Consider the following 22,312-nt stretch of genomic DNA (forward strand, 5'->3'; position numbering starts at 1 on the left):
GGTCTCTGGTGGACCAATGTCCTGAACTTGGCTCTCCCACCTGAGAGGCTCAGGCCTGACACCAGGCAGGAGCACCAAGACCTTGTCAGTCACATGGCTCAGAAGAAAAGGGAGAAAAAAAGAAAGAAAGAAAAATTTTTTAAAATAAAAATTAATTAATTAAATAAAATAATTAAAATTAAAAAAATTTTTAAATAAAGAAATAAAAAATTAAAATAAAAACATGAAAAGTAACAAAGAGAGCAACCAAACCAATATACAAACCCAACAATAACAAGTGCTAAAAACTATACTAAGATAAACATAAAAATCAGAAACAAGTCAGTCGCACACAGGAAACCTCAAGCCTATAGTTGCTCCCAAAGTCCACTGCCTCAATTTTGCATTGAGTTGTTGTCTATTCAGGTATTCCACAGGTGCAGGGTTCCTCAAGTTGATTGCGGGCATTTAATCCACTGCTCCTGAGGCTGCACAGAGAAATTTCCCTTTCTCTTCTTCGTTTGCACATCTCCTGGGGTTCAGCTTTGGTTTTGGCCCCAGCTCCGTGTGTAGGTTGCCTTCAGGTTTCTGTTCCCGACCAGAAAGGATGGGGTTAAAGCAGCGGCTGATTAGGGGGCTGTGGGTCACTCATGCCAGGAGGAGGGAGGGGTACGGCAGTTATAATTGCAATGTGGGGTGAGCCTGCGGTGGCAGAGGCCAGTGTGACATTGCAACAGCCTAAGGCGCACTGTGTGTTCTCCCATGGAAGTTCTCCCTGGATCACGGGACCCTGGCAGTGGTGGGCTGCACAGGCTCCCAGTGTTCGGGGTTAGGGGGGTGAGACGTGTGGATAGTGACCTGTGCTTGCACACAGGATTCTTCATGGCTGCAGCAGCAGCGTTAGCACTTCATGCCTGTCTCTGGTGTCCGAGCTGATAGCCACGGCTCGTGCCCGTCTCTGGAGCTCGTTTAGGTAGTGTCCTGCCTTCTGTGGGCAGACAGGAAAGGAATCCCCTCTCCTCGCACACCCCGAAACAATGGTCTCTTCCCTCTTAGACAGGTCCAGACTTTTCTCCGGACTCCCTCCAGCTAGCTGTGGCACACTAGCCCCCTTCAGGCTGTGTTCACGCCGCCAACCCCAGTGCTCTCTCTGGGATCTGACCTCCGAAGCCCGAGCCTCAGCTCCCAGCCCCCACCCACCCCAGCGGGTGAGCAGACAAGCCTCTCAGGCTGGTGAGTGCTGGTCGGCACTGATCCTCTGTGCGGGAATCTCTCCGCTTTGCCCTCTGCATCCCTGTTGCTGCGCTCTCCTCTGTGGCTCTGAAGCTTCCCCGCCCCCCCGTCTCTGCCAGTGAAGGGGCTTCCTAGTGTGTGGAAACCTTTCCTCCTTCATAGCTCCCTCCCCGAGGTGCAGGTCCTATCCCTATTCTTTTGTCTGTCTTTTTCTTTTTTCTTTTGCCCTACCCAGATACGTGGGGAGTTTCTTGCATTTTGGGAAGTCTGAGGTCTTCTGCCAGATTCAGTAGGTGTTCTGTAGGAGTTGTTCCACATGTAGATGTACTTTTGATGTATCTGTGGGAAGGAAGGTGATCTCCATGTCTTACTCTTCCACCATCTTGAAGGTCCCCCTCATGTAATAACTTTTAATGGAGCATAATCTGTAAATATACTGAATTGCTATGCTATATACCTGAAATTAATATAATATTGTAAATTAACTATACTTCAATTAAAAAAATAACTTTATCTTTTAGGTTTCAACTTATACATCACTTTCAATAGAAAGCTTCCCCTCATCCACCAAGACTGGGTTAGACACTCTTTATATGTGCACATTTAACACCCTACACTTTTATTGTGGTGGTTGCCTGTTTATTTCCCTCTCAGACTGTAGGATACTTGGAGTCAGGAGCCATAGCTTTTTTAGTACTATACTCTCAATAACTAGCAAATATCTACGACATGGTATCCATTTAATCAACAGTTAGTGAATGAATAAGCAAATATGAATACCAAGACTTTAATCTGGTGAAGTTTTATATTGTTCTACTTGCTTGATCTGTAAGGTATGATTAACATTAATAAAGTTGATGAACTGGGACAAAAATCAGAAAATCTAACCAAAAAGACTACCCAATAGTATATACATGTAAGATACACATAATAGTATGAAAATAGTGCTTTGTTGCTGCTAAATAAAACTTAACTTTGTTAGCTAGGACATTTTACAAAGTAAACTACTACATGAAATAAATTGTTTAACATGCAGTAGTTTATTTACTACTTTAACACAGGGTTTCTTGCGTCACACATAGATAAATACCTCACAGTAGACTTTAGATGTTAATCCATGTAAGGTCCCTTCCTGTGTCAAGAATTTTAGAGTGTAGGATTTGAAGATGGTAACTTGCTTTCTTCTAATTCATATAATCTAATAAAATTGACAATTAACAAAAAAAATGACAGGCAAGATGAAAAGGAAAAACTAAATAAGTATTTAAGCAAATAGGTAGTTACACAAGAATTTTAGGATTTTGAGAATTCTGTCAGGCTCAAGGCATATATGATCATTCTTGGACATACCCTTCTTTAAGTACAACAAAAGCACCTCCATTACTTTCTTTAAAGCCAAAGGGTCACTTCAGAATAAAGGAGATGGAATTTTCCTTCAGAAACACAATCTGAGATATTTCTGAACTGAACAACACACTAAATATTTAATATAAGGAAAATGAAGGAGGAAAAAAAAGTGTATTATGTATGGACTTTCTCTGAAATTTAACCACGATGAGACTGAGCTGGCTCACAAAGCTTCATTTAACTACTAGCTATATCTAGAATACCCTACCTAATTTACACAGACAGTCACCATTCACATAATCATATACAACAGAAAGTTGACAGGATAATTAAAAGATCAGGAAAGGCTGTCTGAACTATGAGCTTCCTATTCTAAATGCAGGAGTTTAATTCTAAGGGCGTTGGGGGAAAAGCCTTGTTGCTTCTAATATTAACTTAAATATCTTCTATATGAAAACAAGAACACATAATATCGCTTCTCAAGGAACAAAATAGTTAATTTCGAACCTTAGGCCTACCAGGTCAGAAAGATGATCTACAAGGAAATTAAGTTTACAAAAAATTAAAAAAACAAAACAAAACAAAAAAACCTTTTGTAGATTGACCACCTTTTCTAACATGCCAATAACTTTTAACAAGTTCCCAAACTGATGGTGTTCAAAAGTGGCCTTCGTTATTTACAGAAGAAATGATACAATATCTAAGATTAAATAATCTGGTTTAAAAAATAGTAGGAATGAACTAAAACTGGGGATGAAATAAGTTTACCAAAGTATTGAAGATTATTGAAGCTTGGAGATGGGTACATAGAGGTTTATTACTCCTTCTACATTTTTTTTCTTATTTCTTTTACATTGAAGTATAGTTAATTTACAATGTTGTGTTAGTTTCTGGTGTACAGCAAAGCGATTCAGATATATATAGATATACATATATCTATATATATCCTTTTTCACATTCTTTTCCAGTATACTTTATTACTATAAACTATAAGATATTGAACATAGTTCCCTATGCTATACAGTAGGACTTTGTTGTTTATCTATTTTACAGATAGTAGTTTGTATCTGCTAATCCCAAACTCCTAATATATCCCTCTCCTACCCTTTCCCCTTTGGTAACTGATGTTTTTTTTCAATGTTTGTGAGTCTGTTTCTGTTTTGTAAATATGTTCATTTATATTATTTTTTAGATTCCACATATAAGTGATATCATATGATATTTGTCTCTCTCTGACTTACTTCACTTAGTATGATAATTTCTATTATCATAGTGAGTAAATGAGATAATGTATATATAGCATTCCACACAGTACCTCATATATAGTAAGTATCCAATAAATTTGTTACGGCAATATATATTGGAGACTTCTGCATTTTACTGGGATATTTTATATTAAACAAAAACTTTAAATTTCACTGATTGTGGGGTTATAACAAAGTGCAAAGAAAATAAAGATATCAAAATTCCGTTTTTGAATGCTCTTTTGGAGCATGCCTTCTCAGTGTCACAACAATTTACTAAGCGACTTTCAAACAAAACCCAGACTTTACAAGAGAAAAAGACAGTCCTTTGAAATTCACTAGGTCTTCTGTATGTTATGTGGAAATATACATACAGAAAGCATGTATTAAAATGTAAAGCAGAGCACAATATTATAACATGTTATTGCTACAGGAATAGAACTGTTTCTCTAGACCAGAGTCAATTTCATCATTCACCACTGAGGGGAGCTGTAACCTAGGAAAAGTTTTATATAGCATTGCAAGGTTAAACTTTCTAGAACCTTGTAATATTGGTTTAATAAATTCTTATTAAAATATCTTTCAAATTAATTTGACAAGTATGCCTGAATTCTCTTTTGGAGACCTTACAAGAAATAATAAAGCTCATTATATCTATGTAACCGTAATAGTGGAATCCCTATCCCCCTTCCTTGCTTTTTCTCTTTAGCACTTATATATTTAACATGTATTTAACATATATTATATATTTATATTATCTAACATAGTATATATTTCCCATATATTAATTTTTATTTTCTGTCTCTCTCTCTCTCACACACACAAATGTAAACTCCATGAGGAAGAGATTTTTAATGTGTTTTATATACCACTCTATTGCCAGTACCTAGAAGAGTGCCCAGCACAAAATACATACTCAGTGAATTACCTGCTACTGAATGAATGAATGAATATGATGATGTCAAGCAAAGTGAACTGCTACTACCTGAAAAATGTAATGTCTACTTATATTGAATTTAGGTTTAAAAGAAAATTTCTAAGAACAGTTCTTTAATCTTATACATGAGTATATAGAGAGATCCCATGAGAATGGCTTAGTATACATTCATAGTAGAATCCCTCTTAAATCATCTGAATGTCACAGAGAATTGGTCAATTAAAGGGAAGAATTATAAATACTGATACACAAACATTTTAATTTTGTTTAATACATATTAATGTGTCTCATTCACCAGTTTTCATGGGCTCTTCTTTGAGTATAATTTCGTTGACTGCCAATTTCCTCATAATCAACAGCCATAACGTATCATTAGTGTACTTCAATCACTTTTAAATGAAATCAATATATAAGGACAAAAGAGAAATAATCTGAATGCAAAATCCTTTCAGATTTTCATAAATTTTCCCAATTTTTTACAGCCGTATTTCCACACCAGATTCTATCAACTCTTTCTAAAGCATTTTAACGGTTTTCATGAAATAATGCCTCAAATTGATATTTCACTGGCCTAGGAAACATCTAATTAAAATATATAATTACAATAACGGGTCAACATCATTACACGAGGTCTTGTAAGGGGTCAAACTCAACTTACAACTCACCTGTGAGAGAAGTGTGCAGAAGTGTGTCAGAGAGTAGCCTACTAACCATGTTGACACATATGGGATTAAAACCAGGACGTTTTACAAACAGAATGGAAAGTATGAGGTAATCCATGTAAATTAACTAGAGACTGATCAGGAGAACCTCTACTGTAATGACATATGGATCCCTCACATAATATCTCACTGCCACTGGAGTCTACTTTTTGAATTTTTCTTCAATATAGTTGATGAATGCTAATTCCTGTCTTAAAAAGAATAAACCTTACAGGATACTGAGTTTGAGTATAATCATTTATTCACTCACTCCTTCAATGACATATAGTATATTGAGTACCTAGTACACAAAAGGTACTATGTAAAAAAATTGTGATAGCTAGAGAAACAGTTCTATTCCTGTAGCAATAACATGTTATAATATTGTGCTCTGCTTTACATTTTAATACATGCTTTCTGTATGTATATTTCCACATAACATACAGAAGACCTAGTGAATTTCAAAGGACTGGCTTTTTCTCTTGTAAAGTCTGGGTTTTGTTTGAAAGTCTCTAGTAAATTGTTGTGACACTGAGAAGGCATGCTCCAAAAGAGCATTCAAAAACGGAATTTTGAACTCTTCCCCTATTACTTTGCCAAGCAAGAGTCCTTTTAGCACCTCAGAAAACTGACCTAGGTTTTCCAGAAGAGGAAAAAGAGTTAACACACCTGGATAGGTAAAGAAAAAAATATTCTCAAAATTCATTTTTTTCTCACCATACAGAAGTTGGTCCCAGCAGAAAAAAATTAAGTTCCTCCTGAAAACTAAAGAGGGAGACATGCCCAAGTCTAGTCTATCTTCCATGTGAGAATACACCACTTTCGTTTTGTTTTAGGGTTAATTATATAAACTCATCCGTTCACATTAAATAGTTCACAATTTATGATAGCTGCCCTAATTTAAAGTATGTAAATTAGTGTGTTCTCCTTTAAGTTAATGTATTTTAAATGGTTTAGTCACAACATGTGCATTCATGCTCTTTCCCATGCATTAATAAAAGTAAAACAATTTCACCACAGTTCCTAAGTCTGGTAACTTTATACAATGTAAGTAAATAATGGATGCATTTAATACTTACCTCTTTTAAAAAATAAACATTATGCTAGTAAAATAGGTCAAATCCCATAAATGTCTCTTCAAAAACAAAACAAAAAAAAACCTGCTGTAAAAACAGGCAAAAGTCAACAATAAAATAATCATAATCATAAGAAACTCATCTAATAAACTATTTGTTATTTTCTTGCATTAGGTTCCTAGCAATCATCATCATTATTGCTGTCACTATTATTTATAGCTAAGGAATTAATTGTGTGTTCCTCTCACATTCTGATTAATTTTACTTCTCTTCAAATTAGGTCTTCAATATGTAGGTTCCCCTAAGTTCTGACCATCTCTTTAAAGATGGCGGGTTTTGTTTTTTGTTTTTTTAATACCCATGGCTGAGAAGTTAGGTTTCTACTACAAAGGCTAATACGTGAAAAGTATGTTTACATGAAAAGTGAGTTGAAACCACAATTCAATTTTCTTTCTTTCATTCTTTGTTTTTTTTTTCCCCCTAATCCTGGCCCCCCCTAATCCTGGCATAGCAACAAGGAGTAGGGGGAAAGAACGGTTGTGCTAAAAAAGTTCAGAATAGGAAACTTGCAATAATACTCATAATCCATTCCAGAAATAAAAATATACAGAAAATATATATGCCAATATTGATTGTTTAAAGAAAGATATAAATTAGGGAGTTATTGATTGATCCCAAAATGACATGCCAGATAACTCTTTTAAATATTTCATTCTCCAATTGAAAATCAAAAATTTGATCTACAAAAAGATAACTTCCAAAAAAGTTTATAAAAATATTCCTATTGACTGAAAAAAAGTCATGGACCTAGAAAATCCCTCTGAGATCATTTAGTAGAAACCTTTCATTTTACAGATGAAGAAATTAACTCTTAGAAAATAATCTCAAGGTCACCAGCTTTGAAGGCCCATCAGGATTTATACTCAATTCTAACCAATCAAAAGCTCATGTCTTCTCTATACTATGATATGGGAAAAAGGAAAATGCATTTTTTTCATATAAGAATATGAGGAGGCAGAATGACAAGAAGGTAGAAAATCTTTCAGCTATTAAAAAGCATAATGATGGCTGGAAATCTCCACAAATGCAATGTTCTCTCCACAATGTAACTCAGAGTAAGGTCTCCAAAATCTTCTGATGACAGAGTATATTTAACCTCTAGTAACAGTTCAATTAAAATTTTGGTTTTATAAAGTTTTATAAACAATATGAATAGTTAAAAGTCATCTATATTATTTTTATTAGATTTTTGTGAATCTAACTTAATAATAAACACTTGGAAAGAAGAATTGCTAATGTATTTTATTTTCCATTTTTCTCCTATGGTCACTCCCTTACCTAACAGTCAGATTTCTAGCAACTTCAATCACTTGAGTAATAAATAGGCAAATGAGCAAAATAAGCTGCTGGGCTTAAATATATTTTTCATAAAAAGGATATAAATGTACACTTCGACTTGAGAAACACATACCCCAACATGGAAAGTATAATCCAAAATATACCTCTTTATCTCATGATCCACTTAAATCTCACTGTTTTAATTTTAGTATTTCTCTATAGACCTTTAAAATATTTTTATAAAATATATAACACAGAACTTAAAAATATTTTTCCTAAAATCCTAGATTTGAATGCCTTTTGCATCCAAACCTGATCTATATCATATAGGTTTTTTTTTTTTACTTGTACCTTTCAGTAACAGCTTATAACCTATTGCTCAGAAATTTAGAACTGCTGTGCCTCTATCCTAAGATTAATTAGAGCAGTAATAAGAACACCTTTCTAAACAAATATAAAGTTAGTGTTTACATACTTCTACCATTAATTACAACCCCAAATTAACTGGCTAATTCTTTAGTACATCAAATTAACAAAGATGTATAACAGAGCCGCGGGTATTGAAAACCGAAAAAACATCCATTGGGGAGAAGCTCTTAACTTAATGAAAGCTAGATTTTTAAGGCTGTAACCAATTTCAAGAAGTGTAAGTTTGTTTGTTTTTAAAACCTCAATGCTATTCCAAGTATAGTGTTCAAACCTATCACTATAGAAAATCCAGAACTGTTAACATGTGTGAACCATAACACAATGACACTGGGCTTGATATCCAGCCATCAGAACTCCTTCCACTGTGTTTGGACCTGATCTCCTTCCCAAGCTTCCCAGATCTTCATGTGTAAAAATGACCCAGCTATTGCTGGAAAAAGTATAAGATTCCTTTCACCACTGAGATATAAAACAAAGTCAGGCACAGAAAGGAAGAATATGCTGTTATAAAGCATGTTATAAAACTGTTACAGGGCTTCCCTGGTGGCGCACTGGTTGAGAGTCCACCTGCCGATGCAGGGGACACGGGTTCATGCCCAGTCTGGGAAGATCCCACATGCCGCAGAGCGGCTAGGCCCGTGAGCCATGGATGCTGAGCCTGCGCGTCCGGAGCCTGTTGCTCCGCAACGGGAGAGGCCACAACAGTGAGAGGCCCGCGTACCACGAAAAAGAAAAAAAAAACTGTTACAAATATATTTTAGAACTTTAATAACAATCATGGTAATGATGTCAATGACAATGTTAAAAGCTAATATTCATTGAAATTATTTAATCCTCACAAACCTGTAAATTGATTGCTGAGAAGTTAAGAAACTTACCACAATCACAGAGCCTATAAATGGAAGAGCTAGGGCTTGCAATTAGGTCTATCAGACTCCAGAATCCACATGCTTTCTCACTGTATCTTCATGGCCTGTCTTCCCTAATCTCCATTCAATAAACATTTATTAAACAACTACTATATGCCTGCAAGTCACCTGGGACTCCACAATATGTAAACTAATTGAAGATGATTATTAAAGTACCACTCTAGAATCCCTCAACCCAAAGAGTTAAAGCATATACTTTTTTTTAAAGATTTCTAAGATCATTCATAGTTTCATTCAACAAATGTTTCAATGAGCATTTGTTATGTGAGAAGCACCATATCAGATGCTAAATAGATAAAAAGATGAATAAGACATGATCCTTCCCTCAAGCCCCCAACAGAATACATAGAGCATATACATAATTCAGCATTGAAGAGTATTTTTACATCTATATTTTTAACAAAAATATTTACAAATAATTCTGCTACCAGCTATCATTTCATTTAAAAAATTCTAAAAGTTACAAATCACTATTTAACTTTTATAAGACAACATTTCTCCTACCACCAAAATGCTAATGTACCTTAGTAATTTATACAGTCAAAAATATGAAAGGTGACAGAATTTACGATTAGCTTACATTTTCTATGACAAATGTCCACTCTTTATCTTCAAATTCCTCTGCATGAGGATCCTGTAACAAAAGTAAAATATAAAGTTGAAATACATTTCTTAATTCAGTCAATCCAGTTAAAAAAATACAAACAGCCTTGCTCTTAGCTTTTTCCAACTTTTTAAAAAAGGAGAGGCAGAATGGCCTACTCTTAAGAAACTTCCATAACTTATCTAAATTTAAATCATTATTTTTTACTAAGAAATTCTCTATTTTACTTATGTTAATGCATATCATTATCTTCTACCATTGCATCTAAAACAATACAAAAAGAAACTGAGGGACAAATATATGACATCACTTATATGTGGAATCTAAAAAATTGGTACAAATAAACTTATTTACAAAACAGAAATAGAGTCAGAGATGTAGAAAACAAACTTATGGTTATCAAGGGGGAAGGGGGGGTGGGAGGGATACAATGGGAGATTGGAATTGACATATACACACTATATATAAAATAGATAATTAATAAGAACCTACTGTATAGCACAGGAAACTCGACTCAATACTCTGTAATGACCTACAGGGGAACAGAATCTAAAAATGAGTGGATAGAACCAACAGGAGGATGGCAGAAGAGTTAAGACACAGAGATCACCTTCCTCCCCACAGATACATCAGGAATACATCTACACGTGGAACAACTCCTACAGAACACCTACTGAATGCTGGCAGAAGACCTCAGACCTCCCAAAACGCAAGAAACTCCCCACGTACCTGGGTAGGGCAAAAAAAAAAAAAAATAATAAACAGAGACAAAAGAATAGGAAAGGGACCTGCACCAGTGGGAGGGAGCTGTGAAGGAGGAAAAGTTTCCACACACTAGGAAGCCCCTTTGTGGGCGGAGACTGCGGGTGATGGAGGGGGGAAGCTTCGAACATAGCGCCACGGAGGAGAGCACAACAGGGGTGCGGAGGGCAAAGCAGAGAGATTCCCGCACAGAGGATCGGTGCTTACCGGCACTCACCAGCCCAAGAGGCTTGTCTGCTCACCCGCCGGGGCGGGCGGGGCTGAGAGCTGAGGCTCCGGCTTCAGTCACAGCGCAGGGAGAGGACTAGGGTTGGCGGTATGTACACAGCCTGCAGGGGGCACCATGGCTAGCCAGGAGGGAGTCCGGGGAAAAGTCTGGACCTGCCGAAAGGGAAAAAAAAAAAAAAGAATAAACAGAGACAAAAGAATAGGAACGGGACCTGCACCAGTGGGAGGGAGCTGTGAAGGAGGAAAAGTTTCCACACACTAGGAAGCCCCTTTGTGGGCGGAGACTGCGGGTGATGGAGGGGGGAAGCTTCGAACATAGCGCCACGGAGGAGAGCACAACAGGGGTGCGGAGGGCAAAGCAGAGAGATTCCCGCACAGAGGATCGGTGCTTACCGGCACTCACCAGCCCAAGAGGCTTGTCTGCTCACCCGCCGGGGCGGGCGGGGCTGAGAGCTGAGGCTCCGGCTTCAGTCACAGCGCAGGGAGAGGACTAGGGTTGGCGGTATGTACACAGCCTGCAGGGGGCACCATGGCTAGCCAGGAGGGAGTCCGGGGAAAAGTCTGGACCTGCCGAAGAGGCAAGAGACTTCTTCTTCCCTCTTTGTTTCCTGGTGCGCGAGGAGAGGGGATTAAGAGCGCAGCTTAAAGGAGCTCCAGAGCCAGGCACGAGCCGCGGCTAACAGCGCGGACCCCAGAGATGGGCAAGAGATGCTAAGACTGCTGCCGCCGCCGCCAAGAAGCCTGTGTTCGCACATCTTAGCGAGCACAGGTCACTCTCCACCTCCCTTCCGGGGAGCCTATGCAGCCCGCCATGCCAGGGTCCCGGGATCCAGGGACAACTTCCCCGGGAGAACACACGGCGTGCCTCAGGCTGATGCAATGTCACGCCAGCCTCTGCCACCGCAGGCTCACCACGCACTCCGTACCCCTCCCTCCCTCTGGCCTAAGGGAGACAGAGACCCCGAAATCAGTGGCTCCTTTAACCCCGTCCTGTCTGAGCGAATAACAGACACCCTCCAGCGACCTACACGCAGAGGCGGGGCCAAATCCAAAGCTGAGCAGCTGTGCAAACAAAGAAAAGAAAGGGAAATCTCTCCCAGCAGCCTCAGGAGCAGCGGGTTAAATCTCCACAATCAACTTGATGCACGCTGCATCTGCAGAATACCTGAATAGACAACGAATCATCCCAAATTGAGGAGGAGGACTTTGAGAGCAAGATTTATTATTTTTTCCCCTTTTCCTCTTTTTGTTAGTGTGTATGTGTATGGTTCTGTGTGAGATTCTGTGTGTATAGCTTTGCTTTCACCATTTGTCCTAGGGTTCTATCCGTACGGTTTTTTTTTCTACTTTTTAAAAAAAATTTTTCTTAGTAATTATTTTTTAATAACTTTATTTTATCTTACTTTATTTTCTTTTATCCTCTTTCTTTCTACTTTTTCTACCTTTTATTCTGAGCCATGGGGATGAAAGGCTCTTGGTGCTGCAGCAAGGAGTCAGTGCTGTGCCACTGAGGTGGGAGAAACAACTTCAGGACGCTAGTCCACAAGAGACAGCAAAATATAGCAGAAGGAAGAACACGCCCAAACTCATTCTACGAGGCCACCATCACCCTGATACCAAAACCAGACAAAGATGTCACAAAGAAAGAAAACTACAGGCCAATATCACTGATGAACATAGATGCAAAAATCCTCAACAAAATACTAGCAAACAGAATCCAACAGCACATTAAAAGGATCATACACCATGATCAAGTGGGGTTTATCCCGGGAATGCAAGGATTCTTCAATATATGCAAATCAATCAATGTGATACACCATATTAACCAATTGAAAGATAAAAACCATATGATCACCTCCATAGATGCAGAAAAAGCTTCTGAGAAAATTCAACACCCATTATTAATTTGGACATTAAAAAACTGTTCACTAAGGGTTTGGAAATCAGAAAGTAAAATGTGGAAAATGTGCTTACTTTTTGTACAGGGACTGCTGTTGTACTCTGATGTCTGCTCTTCCCTTCTTATATAGTAATAGAATCCCCTATTTTTAAGCTGGGCACAGGGCCATCCAAAATATTTCTCAGTTAGGACTGACTATGTTACTAAATTCTGGCCAAATCCATGTCAAGGGAAGAGTCTTTGAAGTGTCAGAGAGAAGTCCCTTCTTCCCTCTTTCATCCTTCCTGCTGACTGGAATGTGAATATGATAGCTTGAACTCAAGCAGCCATCTTGGGCCATGAGGTGGGAGCCACAGGTTGAGGATGTGGAGCAAGAAGATAGAAGGAGCCTGGGTTCCAGATGATTGTGGAGCTGCCACACCAGTCCTGATTACTTATCTCAAAACATTGTTTATGTAAGAAAAATAAACTTCTATCTTGTTTAAGCTAAAAAAAAAAAAAAGAGTGGATATATGTATATGTATAACTGATTCACTTTGCTGTACAGCAGAAACTAACACAACATTGTATATCAACTATACTCCAATTAAAAAATTAAAATTGGGACTTCCCTGGTGGTACAGAGGTTAAGAATCCGCCTGCCAATGCAGGAGACAGGGGTTCGAACCCTGGTCCTGGAGGATCCCACATGCTGTGGAGCGGCTGGGCCCGTGTGCCACAACTGCTGAGCCTGCGCTCTGGAGCCCATGAGCCGCAACCGCTGAGCCCGAGTGCCACAACTGCTGAGGTCCATGTGCCTAGAGCCCGTGCTCCACAACAGGAGAGGCCACCCCAATGAGAAGGCCACGCACCGCAACAAAGACCCAACACAGCCAAAAAAATAAATAATTAATTAAAAAAAAAAAAATTAAAATTAAAAAAAAATTTTAAAAAAAGAAGCACTTTATTAAGATATTAAATGCCCATATGAAACTCTGCCCTCATTTCTATACCTCTAAGTATTTTAAACTCAAAGTATCACTTGAGGCAAGGTTTTCTTGGTGCAGAGGTTATATAAACATCTGGAATTTCAAAGTACCGCAAAGGACTTCATAATCTACACAAAATGGCAAGTTGGATGTTGATACCCCCATCCACCCTCCACCACCAGAAACCTGAGAAAGGTTAACAGATCCCACACCAAATGCAGCTTTTTTCTATATGAGGCATACTTTTGCAAGGATTTGACAAATATTTATTAGCTACTTATTATACAAGGAATTGTAGAGGTGTTATATGGATTCAAATATAGTTGTCCTTGCCTTCGAAGACAAACAACTAATGTAAATACATATATGATGAATGAAATACATGGTTTTACTAAAGACTAGAAGACAATACATTTCTTAGAGGAATGAACAATAAAAGCTTGATGAGTGAGGAAGCATTTGGACTAGGTGGGATTGTACAGAATTTCCACAGATATTAGAATAAGTAAAGGTAAAACGCAATAGATTATAAGACAGCCAGGTCTGTCTGGCTTTTAGGCCTGTTGTTGGTTCAGTTTTATCTCTGCGTCCCCAGGACCTAAAAAAGAACCTGGCACACAGTGGTTTCTCAAGAATACTTGATGAATGAATTAATGAATATATATCTTACAAATTAACAAATATTGAACAGTAACATATATGATATACATTAATTCTCAAAGCTGATGAAACATTTTTTAGAAAGAGATGATATATTACCCTTAAAAGAATAATTTTAATGGGACCAAGGGACATATCTGATAGGGCAAAGTCACTAAAAAGATGTAAAGGAGCAACAATAATGTTCAGTTTGGACTATGTACATAATTAACTAATTATATTATTGACTAAACAAAAACATTTGTAGTAAAAATTGCTTCTAGCTTGAATCAACTGTCTTCTTTATATCCTACTCTCTACCCTCTAGTGTCTCTTTTACTACCATTGCACTAAAGAGAAAAATTGAAAATGGCTTAAAGAGCTGTTTTCCTTCTCAAAACCCTAAAATAGGCTCTTTTTTTTCATTTACTAGCAATAGCTATTTTCAATCTAATTCAAATTTCAAAATCAAGCATGCAGGCTAAAGAAATTAATTTCTGGTTAAGTCAGAGAAAAATGAAATACATTGATAACTTTTTTAACAAGTACATTGTCTACGAGCACAACTCTGAATACCATACCTAGGACAAAAAGGATTCAGAGCAGTCCTTTCCTATTTACAAGTTTCAGGATTAAGTAAATTGTGGGACTTTAAGTAAAAGGAAGGGGGAAATATGAGAGAGTTTTCCACTTGAATATTTTAAATGCAAGATCAAAAAAAATTATCATGAAAGAACGAAAAATTATTTTGTTTTACTTTTCTGCTTTTCTATGGAACTCTGGGAAGACATAGAGTCAGGAAGATAAAGTTATTTATCTAAGTATTTATTTAAGTATTTTAAATGGTCACAAGTTTGCCTCCATAGCACAACTGAAGAGAAATGTGTATAATACAGCAAAATGGGGAGGAAGGGGTATTTGGGTTTTTTGCCTACAGACTAACACTTAAAGACATAAGAGTTCAGTGATAGGATATGGTGAACATTCTCATCAGCACTTGAAAACTACACTCACCTCCTAATCCTCCAAGTAACACATTTCAACAGCCACTTTCAACTCAGAATCACTCAGTGCATATCCTTTGCCCAAACACATGGCTGTCAGCCATTTGTTGGCTCTCTTCTAACCCCTTGTTCTCTATCATCATTTTTTTTTAAAGTTGTGTAACTATGTCCATTCACTTGCTTTACCAGTATAAACAGACTGAATCAAAAACACACAAGAGATTACTTAAAAGTCTTCCTCAAGCATGTCAGAGATTTTGCTGTTGTAATCTATATTCAGAATGGTTTGTTATACAGAACAGCCCATACAATGTAAAACAAAATCAAAAACAAACAAACAACCACCACCCCAGGGCTAAATCACAGAGTGACTGGGCAAGTTACCTTCTTCTTTAGTCTCAGTTTCCTTATCAGTACAATGGGAATAATTACAGAAGAATTAAATGAAATAGTACTCTAAAGGTCTTGTTAACTACCAATCGTACTATATCATTTCATTAGCAGAGGTATGGTTAAGGGGGGTTTAATAATAGGCTTTGAGGACAGCTGACTACAGGGTAATAGAATGGTTCTAATCTTTCCTGAAAAAAAAAGGAAGAGCAGCTACAGTCTCATCCCATATTTCTCCCTGGGCAAACAAATCAAGTATTTTGTATACATGATAAGCATAATCAAGTAAGTTATAATACCAATAACATCAAAACTATAAAGGATCCAATAACAATATCAAAACTATAAAATATACATAAAGTGTTAAGAATCTCTGATAAAACAGAGTATCTATGAAACAGAGCGTTTAAAAGTAGTGTCCCATTCATGGGTTAGTACATCAACATTCATCATACTGTTTTGTTCTATTGATCCCTGCAGTAGTTCCAGAACATATGAATTAATATACTGGATTACAAAATCAAAAGTATTTTTTTATACAGTGATTTCACACTCTAAGCCATATAACTTTGCTCAACTTAGATTTTATATCCTAAAGTATTTTAGTGTATTTTCACAAACTTTATGTTTGTGCTTAATAAGATGTCTTCCTTCATTCTGTCCTTCTGCAAAAGTAACGTCAACACAATTGGAAGGACTCAAAGAAGAAATAAAGCATTTGTTTCCTAACTGCACCACTTTCAAGAAGGCTGAAACTGAGACATATTGGTCTCCACCTTTTTTTTTTGAGCAGGTAAGGAATTGGTTAGGAAAGTAAATATTCTAGTGCATAACTGTCATATGTGTGAGGACTATTTTATAATGTTAAGAAATAAGGAAAACTTTCAAGAAAAAACATATATAAAAAGAGTTAGCTATATGCACAGCTATGATTTTGGGCCTGCACTTGGAATTTATTATCCGAATTTTTATTTTAAGCTATAGTATTTATAAAATATTAACATTTATAAAATATTTATCAAAAATCAATTTTAAACTTATCTTCTTATATTAACATCAACAAAATATTTATCATATACTAATTTAAAAACCTATCTTGTTATTAGTCAAACAAGGCTAACAAAATGAGGGTCAGGACTAAGAATTCCACAAACCTCAGCTTTCCACAGAAAAAGCACTTTAAAGTTCCCTGTGGGGAGAATGTAAGAAGTAGTAAAAGAAGTATTCCAACTGATCTTAATTGGAATAAGTTCAAAAAGACTCCAAAATTATTTGGACTTTATAGACCATGAAACACCCTGATAGCCTTACATTGTTATAAATTGCTATATCTCTAAAAATAACGCACATTAAGGTCCTTACTGCACATTAAGGACCCAAATGTATAGAACAATGAATATTGAAATATTCCATCATTTAGAACTATGATTATATAATAAATCCTATAACTTATAAAACTGGAACTTACCTTAAAAAGTGTCACAGTGATTTCAATGTTTTCAGGAACAGGCCACACTACAACACCACGGTATGGATTTTTTATTCCAGGCTGCCAGCTATGAGCCTACCAGAATAAAAATAATGGCTTCAATTTGAAGTACAGGAAATGCAATGTTAATAATTTACAAAAATATATTGACCCTATTTAACTATCCATTAGATCTCCCTAAAACAAAAATGATTAGTCAAATAAAACTTTTCAAGCATTAAACTTGGGCTATGACGGTTATATCACATGGTAGCTACAGATTACTATCTGTAAACAAACCTTTACCCTCTCCCACGCACACATACACACACACACACACACACACACACACACACAAGAAGATGCAAAAATGAGGTGCCTCATATTTTCAAAAGCTATTTAGGATTGAATAAAAACCTTATTAGGAGAAACATTTTTAAAATTACTTTGTGATTTAGGAACTTAAGGGCAAATTCATTCTTTAAAAGGAAAAATTAATTGTATAGTCTGCATTTAAGATCATTTCCCACTAAACCATAATGTTTATTTGGGTCAAGTAAAGAAGAAAGCAGTTTGTACAGTTAATGTTTCTAGTGCCTATAATTTTAAAGACTTTTTTCCTTGTAAATATTGATTATCAAGGTTCCCTAAGGAACCCCCTGAAATGTGGGGGTCACCACTCTAGGTCTTCCGTTGTGGTGGCATTTCCAGCCAAAGCTAATGCATAATGGTATGCCAAGACAGCTCAACTAAATTTTCATCTCTCTGGGCTTCAGGACTGGTCCGTGGACATGCTATGAAGGTGGTAATAAAAGCTGACACTTAAGAAGTACTTTCTATATGTCAGTGCATATTTGGAATTTACTTATGTTTAACTCATTCAATATGCATAAGAACCCTATGAGGTAGCTACTATTCATTCATTCATTCACTCATTCACTCACTCAATTGATACTATCTGCCAAGCATTGTCTAGGAACTGTAGTTAAAAAAAAAAATCTGCCTTAGTGGAGTTTTCAGAATAGTAGGAAGAGACAGTCAAACAAAATAATTAAGTAAAACAGACAGCATGTTAGGTAGAGAGAAACGCTGTGGAGAAAAATGAAAGTAGGGAAGAGGATGGAAGGGGCAAGAGAAAGTAACAATTTTCAACAGGTTAATCAGAGAAAAGTGTCAATGAGCAGGTGACGAGAGAAGACCGTAAGGAGTTGAATCAGATATTTTAAAACATGGGAAGAGCTTTCTAGGGAGATGGACCAACAACTGGAAAGGTGCTGAGGCAGTTAGATAACAACAATGCCAATGTGGCTGGAGCAGAGTGGTCAAAGAGAAGAGCAGCAGGAGATAAGACTAGAGAAATCACAGAGGGCCCAATCATATGAAGCTCTGACAGCCCATTCCAAAGATTTTGGTTTGTAATTTGAGTGAGATGGGAAGCCACTGGAGGATTTTAAGCAGAGGAATGATGAAGTTATGTTTTTTGACTCTAGCAAATGTATTTAGAATAGGCTTCAGATGTAAGAGAGGAAACAGGGAGACCAGTAAGCTACTGCAATAATCCTTTGGAGAGCTAATGGTGAGTTGGCTTGGGGTGGTACAAAGTAGTCAGATTCCATATATTTTTTCATAGTTTCAAGATAGAATCAATAAGGTTTTCTGTCTGATTGTATGAAAGAAAGTAGCCAAGGCTGATTCTAAGGCTTTCGCCCTTGAGCAAGTACATAAAAGGAATTGCTATTAACAGATATGAGGCAAAACTGCTGAAGGATCAAGTTTGGAAAATAAGATTAGGAACTCAGTTTTATACACATTAAATCTAAGTTAACTTTTAGATATTCAAGTGTAGGTGTTTAAATAGGCAGCTGGATGTATGTGCCGGGAGTTATAAATTTGAGAATCATCAGCGTGCAGGTGATACTTAAAACCTGGATGTGATCCCAAGGGATTGAGGAGAGAGAGAAAGAGAGAGAGGGAGACAGGGAGGGGGAAAGAGAGAGAGAGAGAGATAAAGGCTCAAGAACTGAACCTTGGAGCACAACAATAACAGGTCCAGGAAATGAGGCGGAATCAGCAAAGAAGGGTCAGTAAAGCAGAAGGAAAAGCAGAGGCATGTGGTATTCTGAAACTCTAGTGGAGAAAATGTTTAAAGGAGAAAGGAACAACCATCTGTCCCAAATCTTGGTGACAGGTCAAATAGGATGAGGTCTGGAAAATGAGCCCTGGATTTAACAAAGCAGAAACCATTACTGACCTCACAAGAGCAGTTTCAGTGGAATGACAAGGGTAAACACCTGACTGGATTAGCATGGATTCAAGAAAGAACAGGAAGAAAGAAACTAGCAAGTACATTCAAGTCCTCTGAGGTGTTTTGCTGAAAGAGAAAGAGAAAAATAGGTTGGTGCTAGTGGGAGAAATAGTGTCAGAAGAGAATTTTTTAAATAAGAGAAAAATATTTTTAGGCTGATGAGAAATATCCAGTTAAGAGGGAAAATTTAATGATGCAGAAGAGAAATAATTGCTAGAGTAATGTCCTTAACAGTACAAAAGGAGACAGATTGGCCTTTGCTCGGAGCACAGACGATTCTTCCATAATAATAGGAAAGGAGCTAAAGTATATGAGTGCAGGTGCATGTCAGGGAGCAGATTTAACACATGAAGAAACTGAGGCACAGAGTGGCCCAAGATCACACAGCAAGTAAGTGGCAAAAGTTGAATTTGAACCCAGGAAGTGGAACTGAGAAGGGATCAAGATCATGGAAACTTATGTCTGTGCAAATCTTATCATATCTTGTTAGTTAAAATACCAGCAGAATATTGTAAGTTAACTATACTTCAATAAAAGATAAAATACCAGCACAAGATATAGGTTTAGCAGCACTAAGCTACTCCCACTCCAGCTAAATTGTCAATAACTCCCTCTCTATTCTCTCTTCATTGCCCCCAGATCACAAAACTTCAGGTGAGGAAAGGGAAGTAGAGACTCACAAGAGACTTAGCACACCACAGCCAAAGGTAAAGAACTGAGTTTTGCTGATTAAAAAACATCTCCAGGGATTCCTCTATTCCCCTGCCTATTTCTATGCCTGTTGACAGTCCTAGAACAAAAACTCCACAAAGTAAACAATATCCATTTTGAAAAGTAAATTGCTGCCCATCTTAGAAAATCTTTTATCAAAACTCTACATAGTCTACATATTTAATTCTTAAGATTTATGACAACTCTAATTCTCATGTACTGTCATGGTAGATCAAGCAATTTCTCTGGTCTCTTCAAACTTCCCATAATTATATTTTCATAGTCGCCCAATACAGTAAAAAAAAAAAAAGACCATAATAACTGAACTTTATTTATTAGCCACGGCAGAAAAGACAGAGTTTTTGTAAAATTTGGAATGGAAAAAAAAGACCATCAAAGAATTTTAGGCCTGAAAATATCTTTAGGAGATCTAAACCAGGTCCAGATAAGGAAACTGAAGCAATTAAAGAGTAAATGGCTTGCCTAAAGCCGTACTAATAATCAGCAGGAGAACCAACTCCATGATTTTCAAGTTCAGAGTTCTTCACCCAACCGACATCATAGCAAACTCTATTTCTGATTCACACAGTAGTCAAGAAAATAGTCTTCTATCCCTAAGTTCTTAACATTTATGTATATGACACAGAGGTCAAGAATGGGAAAAGCAGGGAATGTGGAGACCAACTAACAACTGGGCAGGGTTAGAAGATGGTGATACCATGTAATTTCCTCAGGTATCCTAATGCTGCTCCTCTAAATGACCTCTTTAAATTCTCAATCTTGGATGAGGGAATGGTAATTAGACCAATAAACAAACAAAAATACAATCTGCTTAATGAATTAAAATTTTTTTTTCTTTTTTTTTTGCGGTACACGGGCCTCTCACTGTTGTGGCCTCTACCATTGCGGAGAACAGGCTCTGGACGCACAGGCTCAGTGACCATGGCTCATGGGCCCAGCCGCTCCGTGGCATGTGGGATCTTCCCGGACCGGGGCATGCACCCGTGTCCCCTGCATCAGCAGGCGGACTCTCAACCACTGCGCCACCAGGGAAGCCCTTTTTCTTTTTTCTAATAAAAAGAGATGGAAAGGTGCTAGTTCCCAAGCTGCTAGTATGTTGCCATTTTCTGACCATTCTATCCAGCAACCCTTCCCAGCAAGAGAAAAGGTCAAACTAAGACAGAGCTCTGGCTTTCTGATAGTCTTTTTAGGGACTGTACACCTAGCTAAGTTAGGACAGTGTAACAATACCGATTAGTCCAGCTGAGTATCTGGCAATGCCAGCTTTATAATGTTAGCTAATTATTATATACTAGGCAGAAAACAGAATCAGTAAATTTTGCTGGAGAGGAAACTATGGATGTACATAGCAGCAAACCTGAAGGAAAAAAAAAAGTGTTCCTAGTCAGAAGAGCTTACTACAACTTCTACCTCAAACAGAATTAAAGAACCTGAAGCTAGAAAAAGAATGAAAAGTCTAATACAGGTAACTAAAAATAGCTGCAGTATTAAACATCTAACTGTACAAATCAACTGAGACAGGAATTTAGGTTCTTAAGAACTTTACTTTTTAAAAAGCACCTCATATTGGCACTCATCAGCACTACAAGAACCCTGATCAGTTTTTATTCAGAATAACAGAAAGGATTTCCCTAGAAAATAATTTGGTACAAAACACATACAGCTATTTCGCTAGCTCCTTAGTAGAGTCAGGAAAGGCAGGTTATTTAATCATTTGCCAGCATCCTAGTACAGTTAACAACAGAAAGGATGAAGCCACATTATCCAGTTCCATTCATATTTTTTTTCACTTTTTAATCATATCACAGATCCTTTAGCAAAGGCAGACCTAAGGAAAAGGTAACATTTCTCAATTTTGAGTAATGACTCTATAAAATGCCTTATTTTCAAATTATTTCATATCATATCTTACCTAAAAGACTTGTACCTAATATGGAACTAAACACAGAGTAAATATTCACTTGTTACTTCTGATTCCTACAAAATCAAAATATTTCACTGAAAATTTATAACTGTCAATTTAGTTTTTAAATTGATGATTTTCAATTTATAAAACTGCATCTACCCATAGGTTTAAGATGTCACACATAAATTTATCT

General features: G+C 37.1%; 1 protein-coding gene across 5 annotated transcripts in view; it reads right to left on the reverse strand.

Moving 5' to 3' along the window:
* The window catches only part of EHBP1 (EH domain binding protein 1), a 342,186-nt gene that overhangs the window by 255,961 nt on the left and 63,913 nt on the right, over positions 1-22,312 (reverse strand). For all 5 annotated transcript variants that reach the window (XM_024753020.1, XM_024753019.1, XM_024753023.1 and 2 more), the window contains 2 exons: positions 17,177-17,272; positions 9,794-9,847 (listed from right to left, as the gene is read on the reverse strand). In XM_024753020.1, the coding sequence (XP_024608788.1) occupies positions 9,794-9,847; positions 17,177-17,272 (150 nt within the window). The remainder of the gene's footprint in view (positions 1-9,793; positions 9,848-17,176; positions 17,273-22,312) is intronic.

Source organism: Neophocaena asiaeorientalis, unplaced genomic scaffold, assembly GCF_003031525.2.
Source record: "Neophocaena asiaeorientalis asiaeorientalis breed wild unplaced genomic scaffold, Neophocaena_asiaeorientalis_V1.1 scaffold100, whole genome shotgun sequence".
Classification (NCBI taxonomy): domain Eukaryota; kingdom Metazoa; phylum Chordata; class Mammalia; order Artiodactyla; family Phocoenidae; genus Neophocaena; species Neophocaena asiaeorientalis.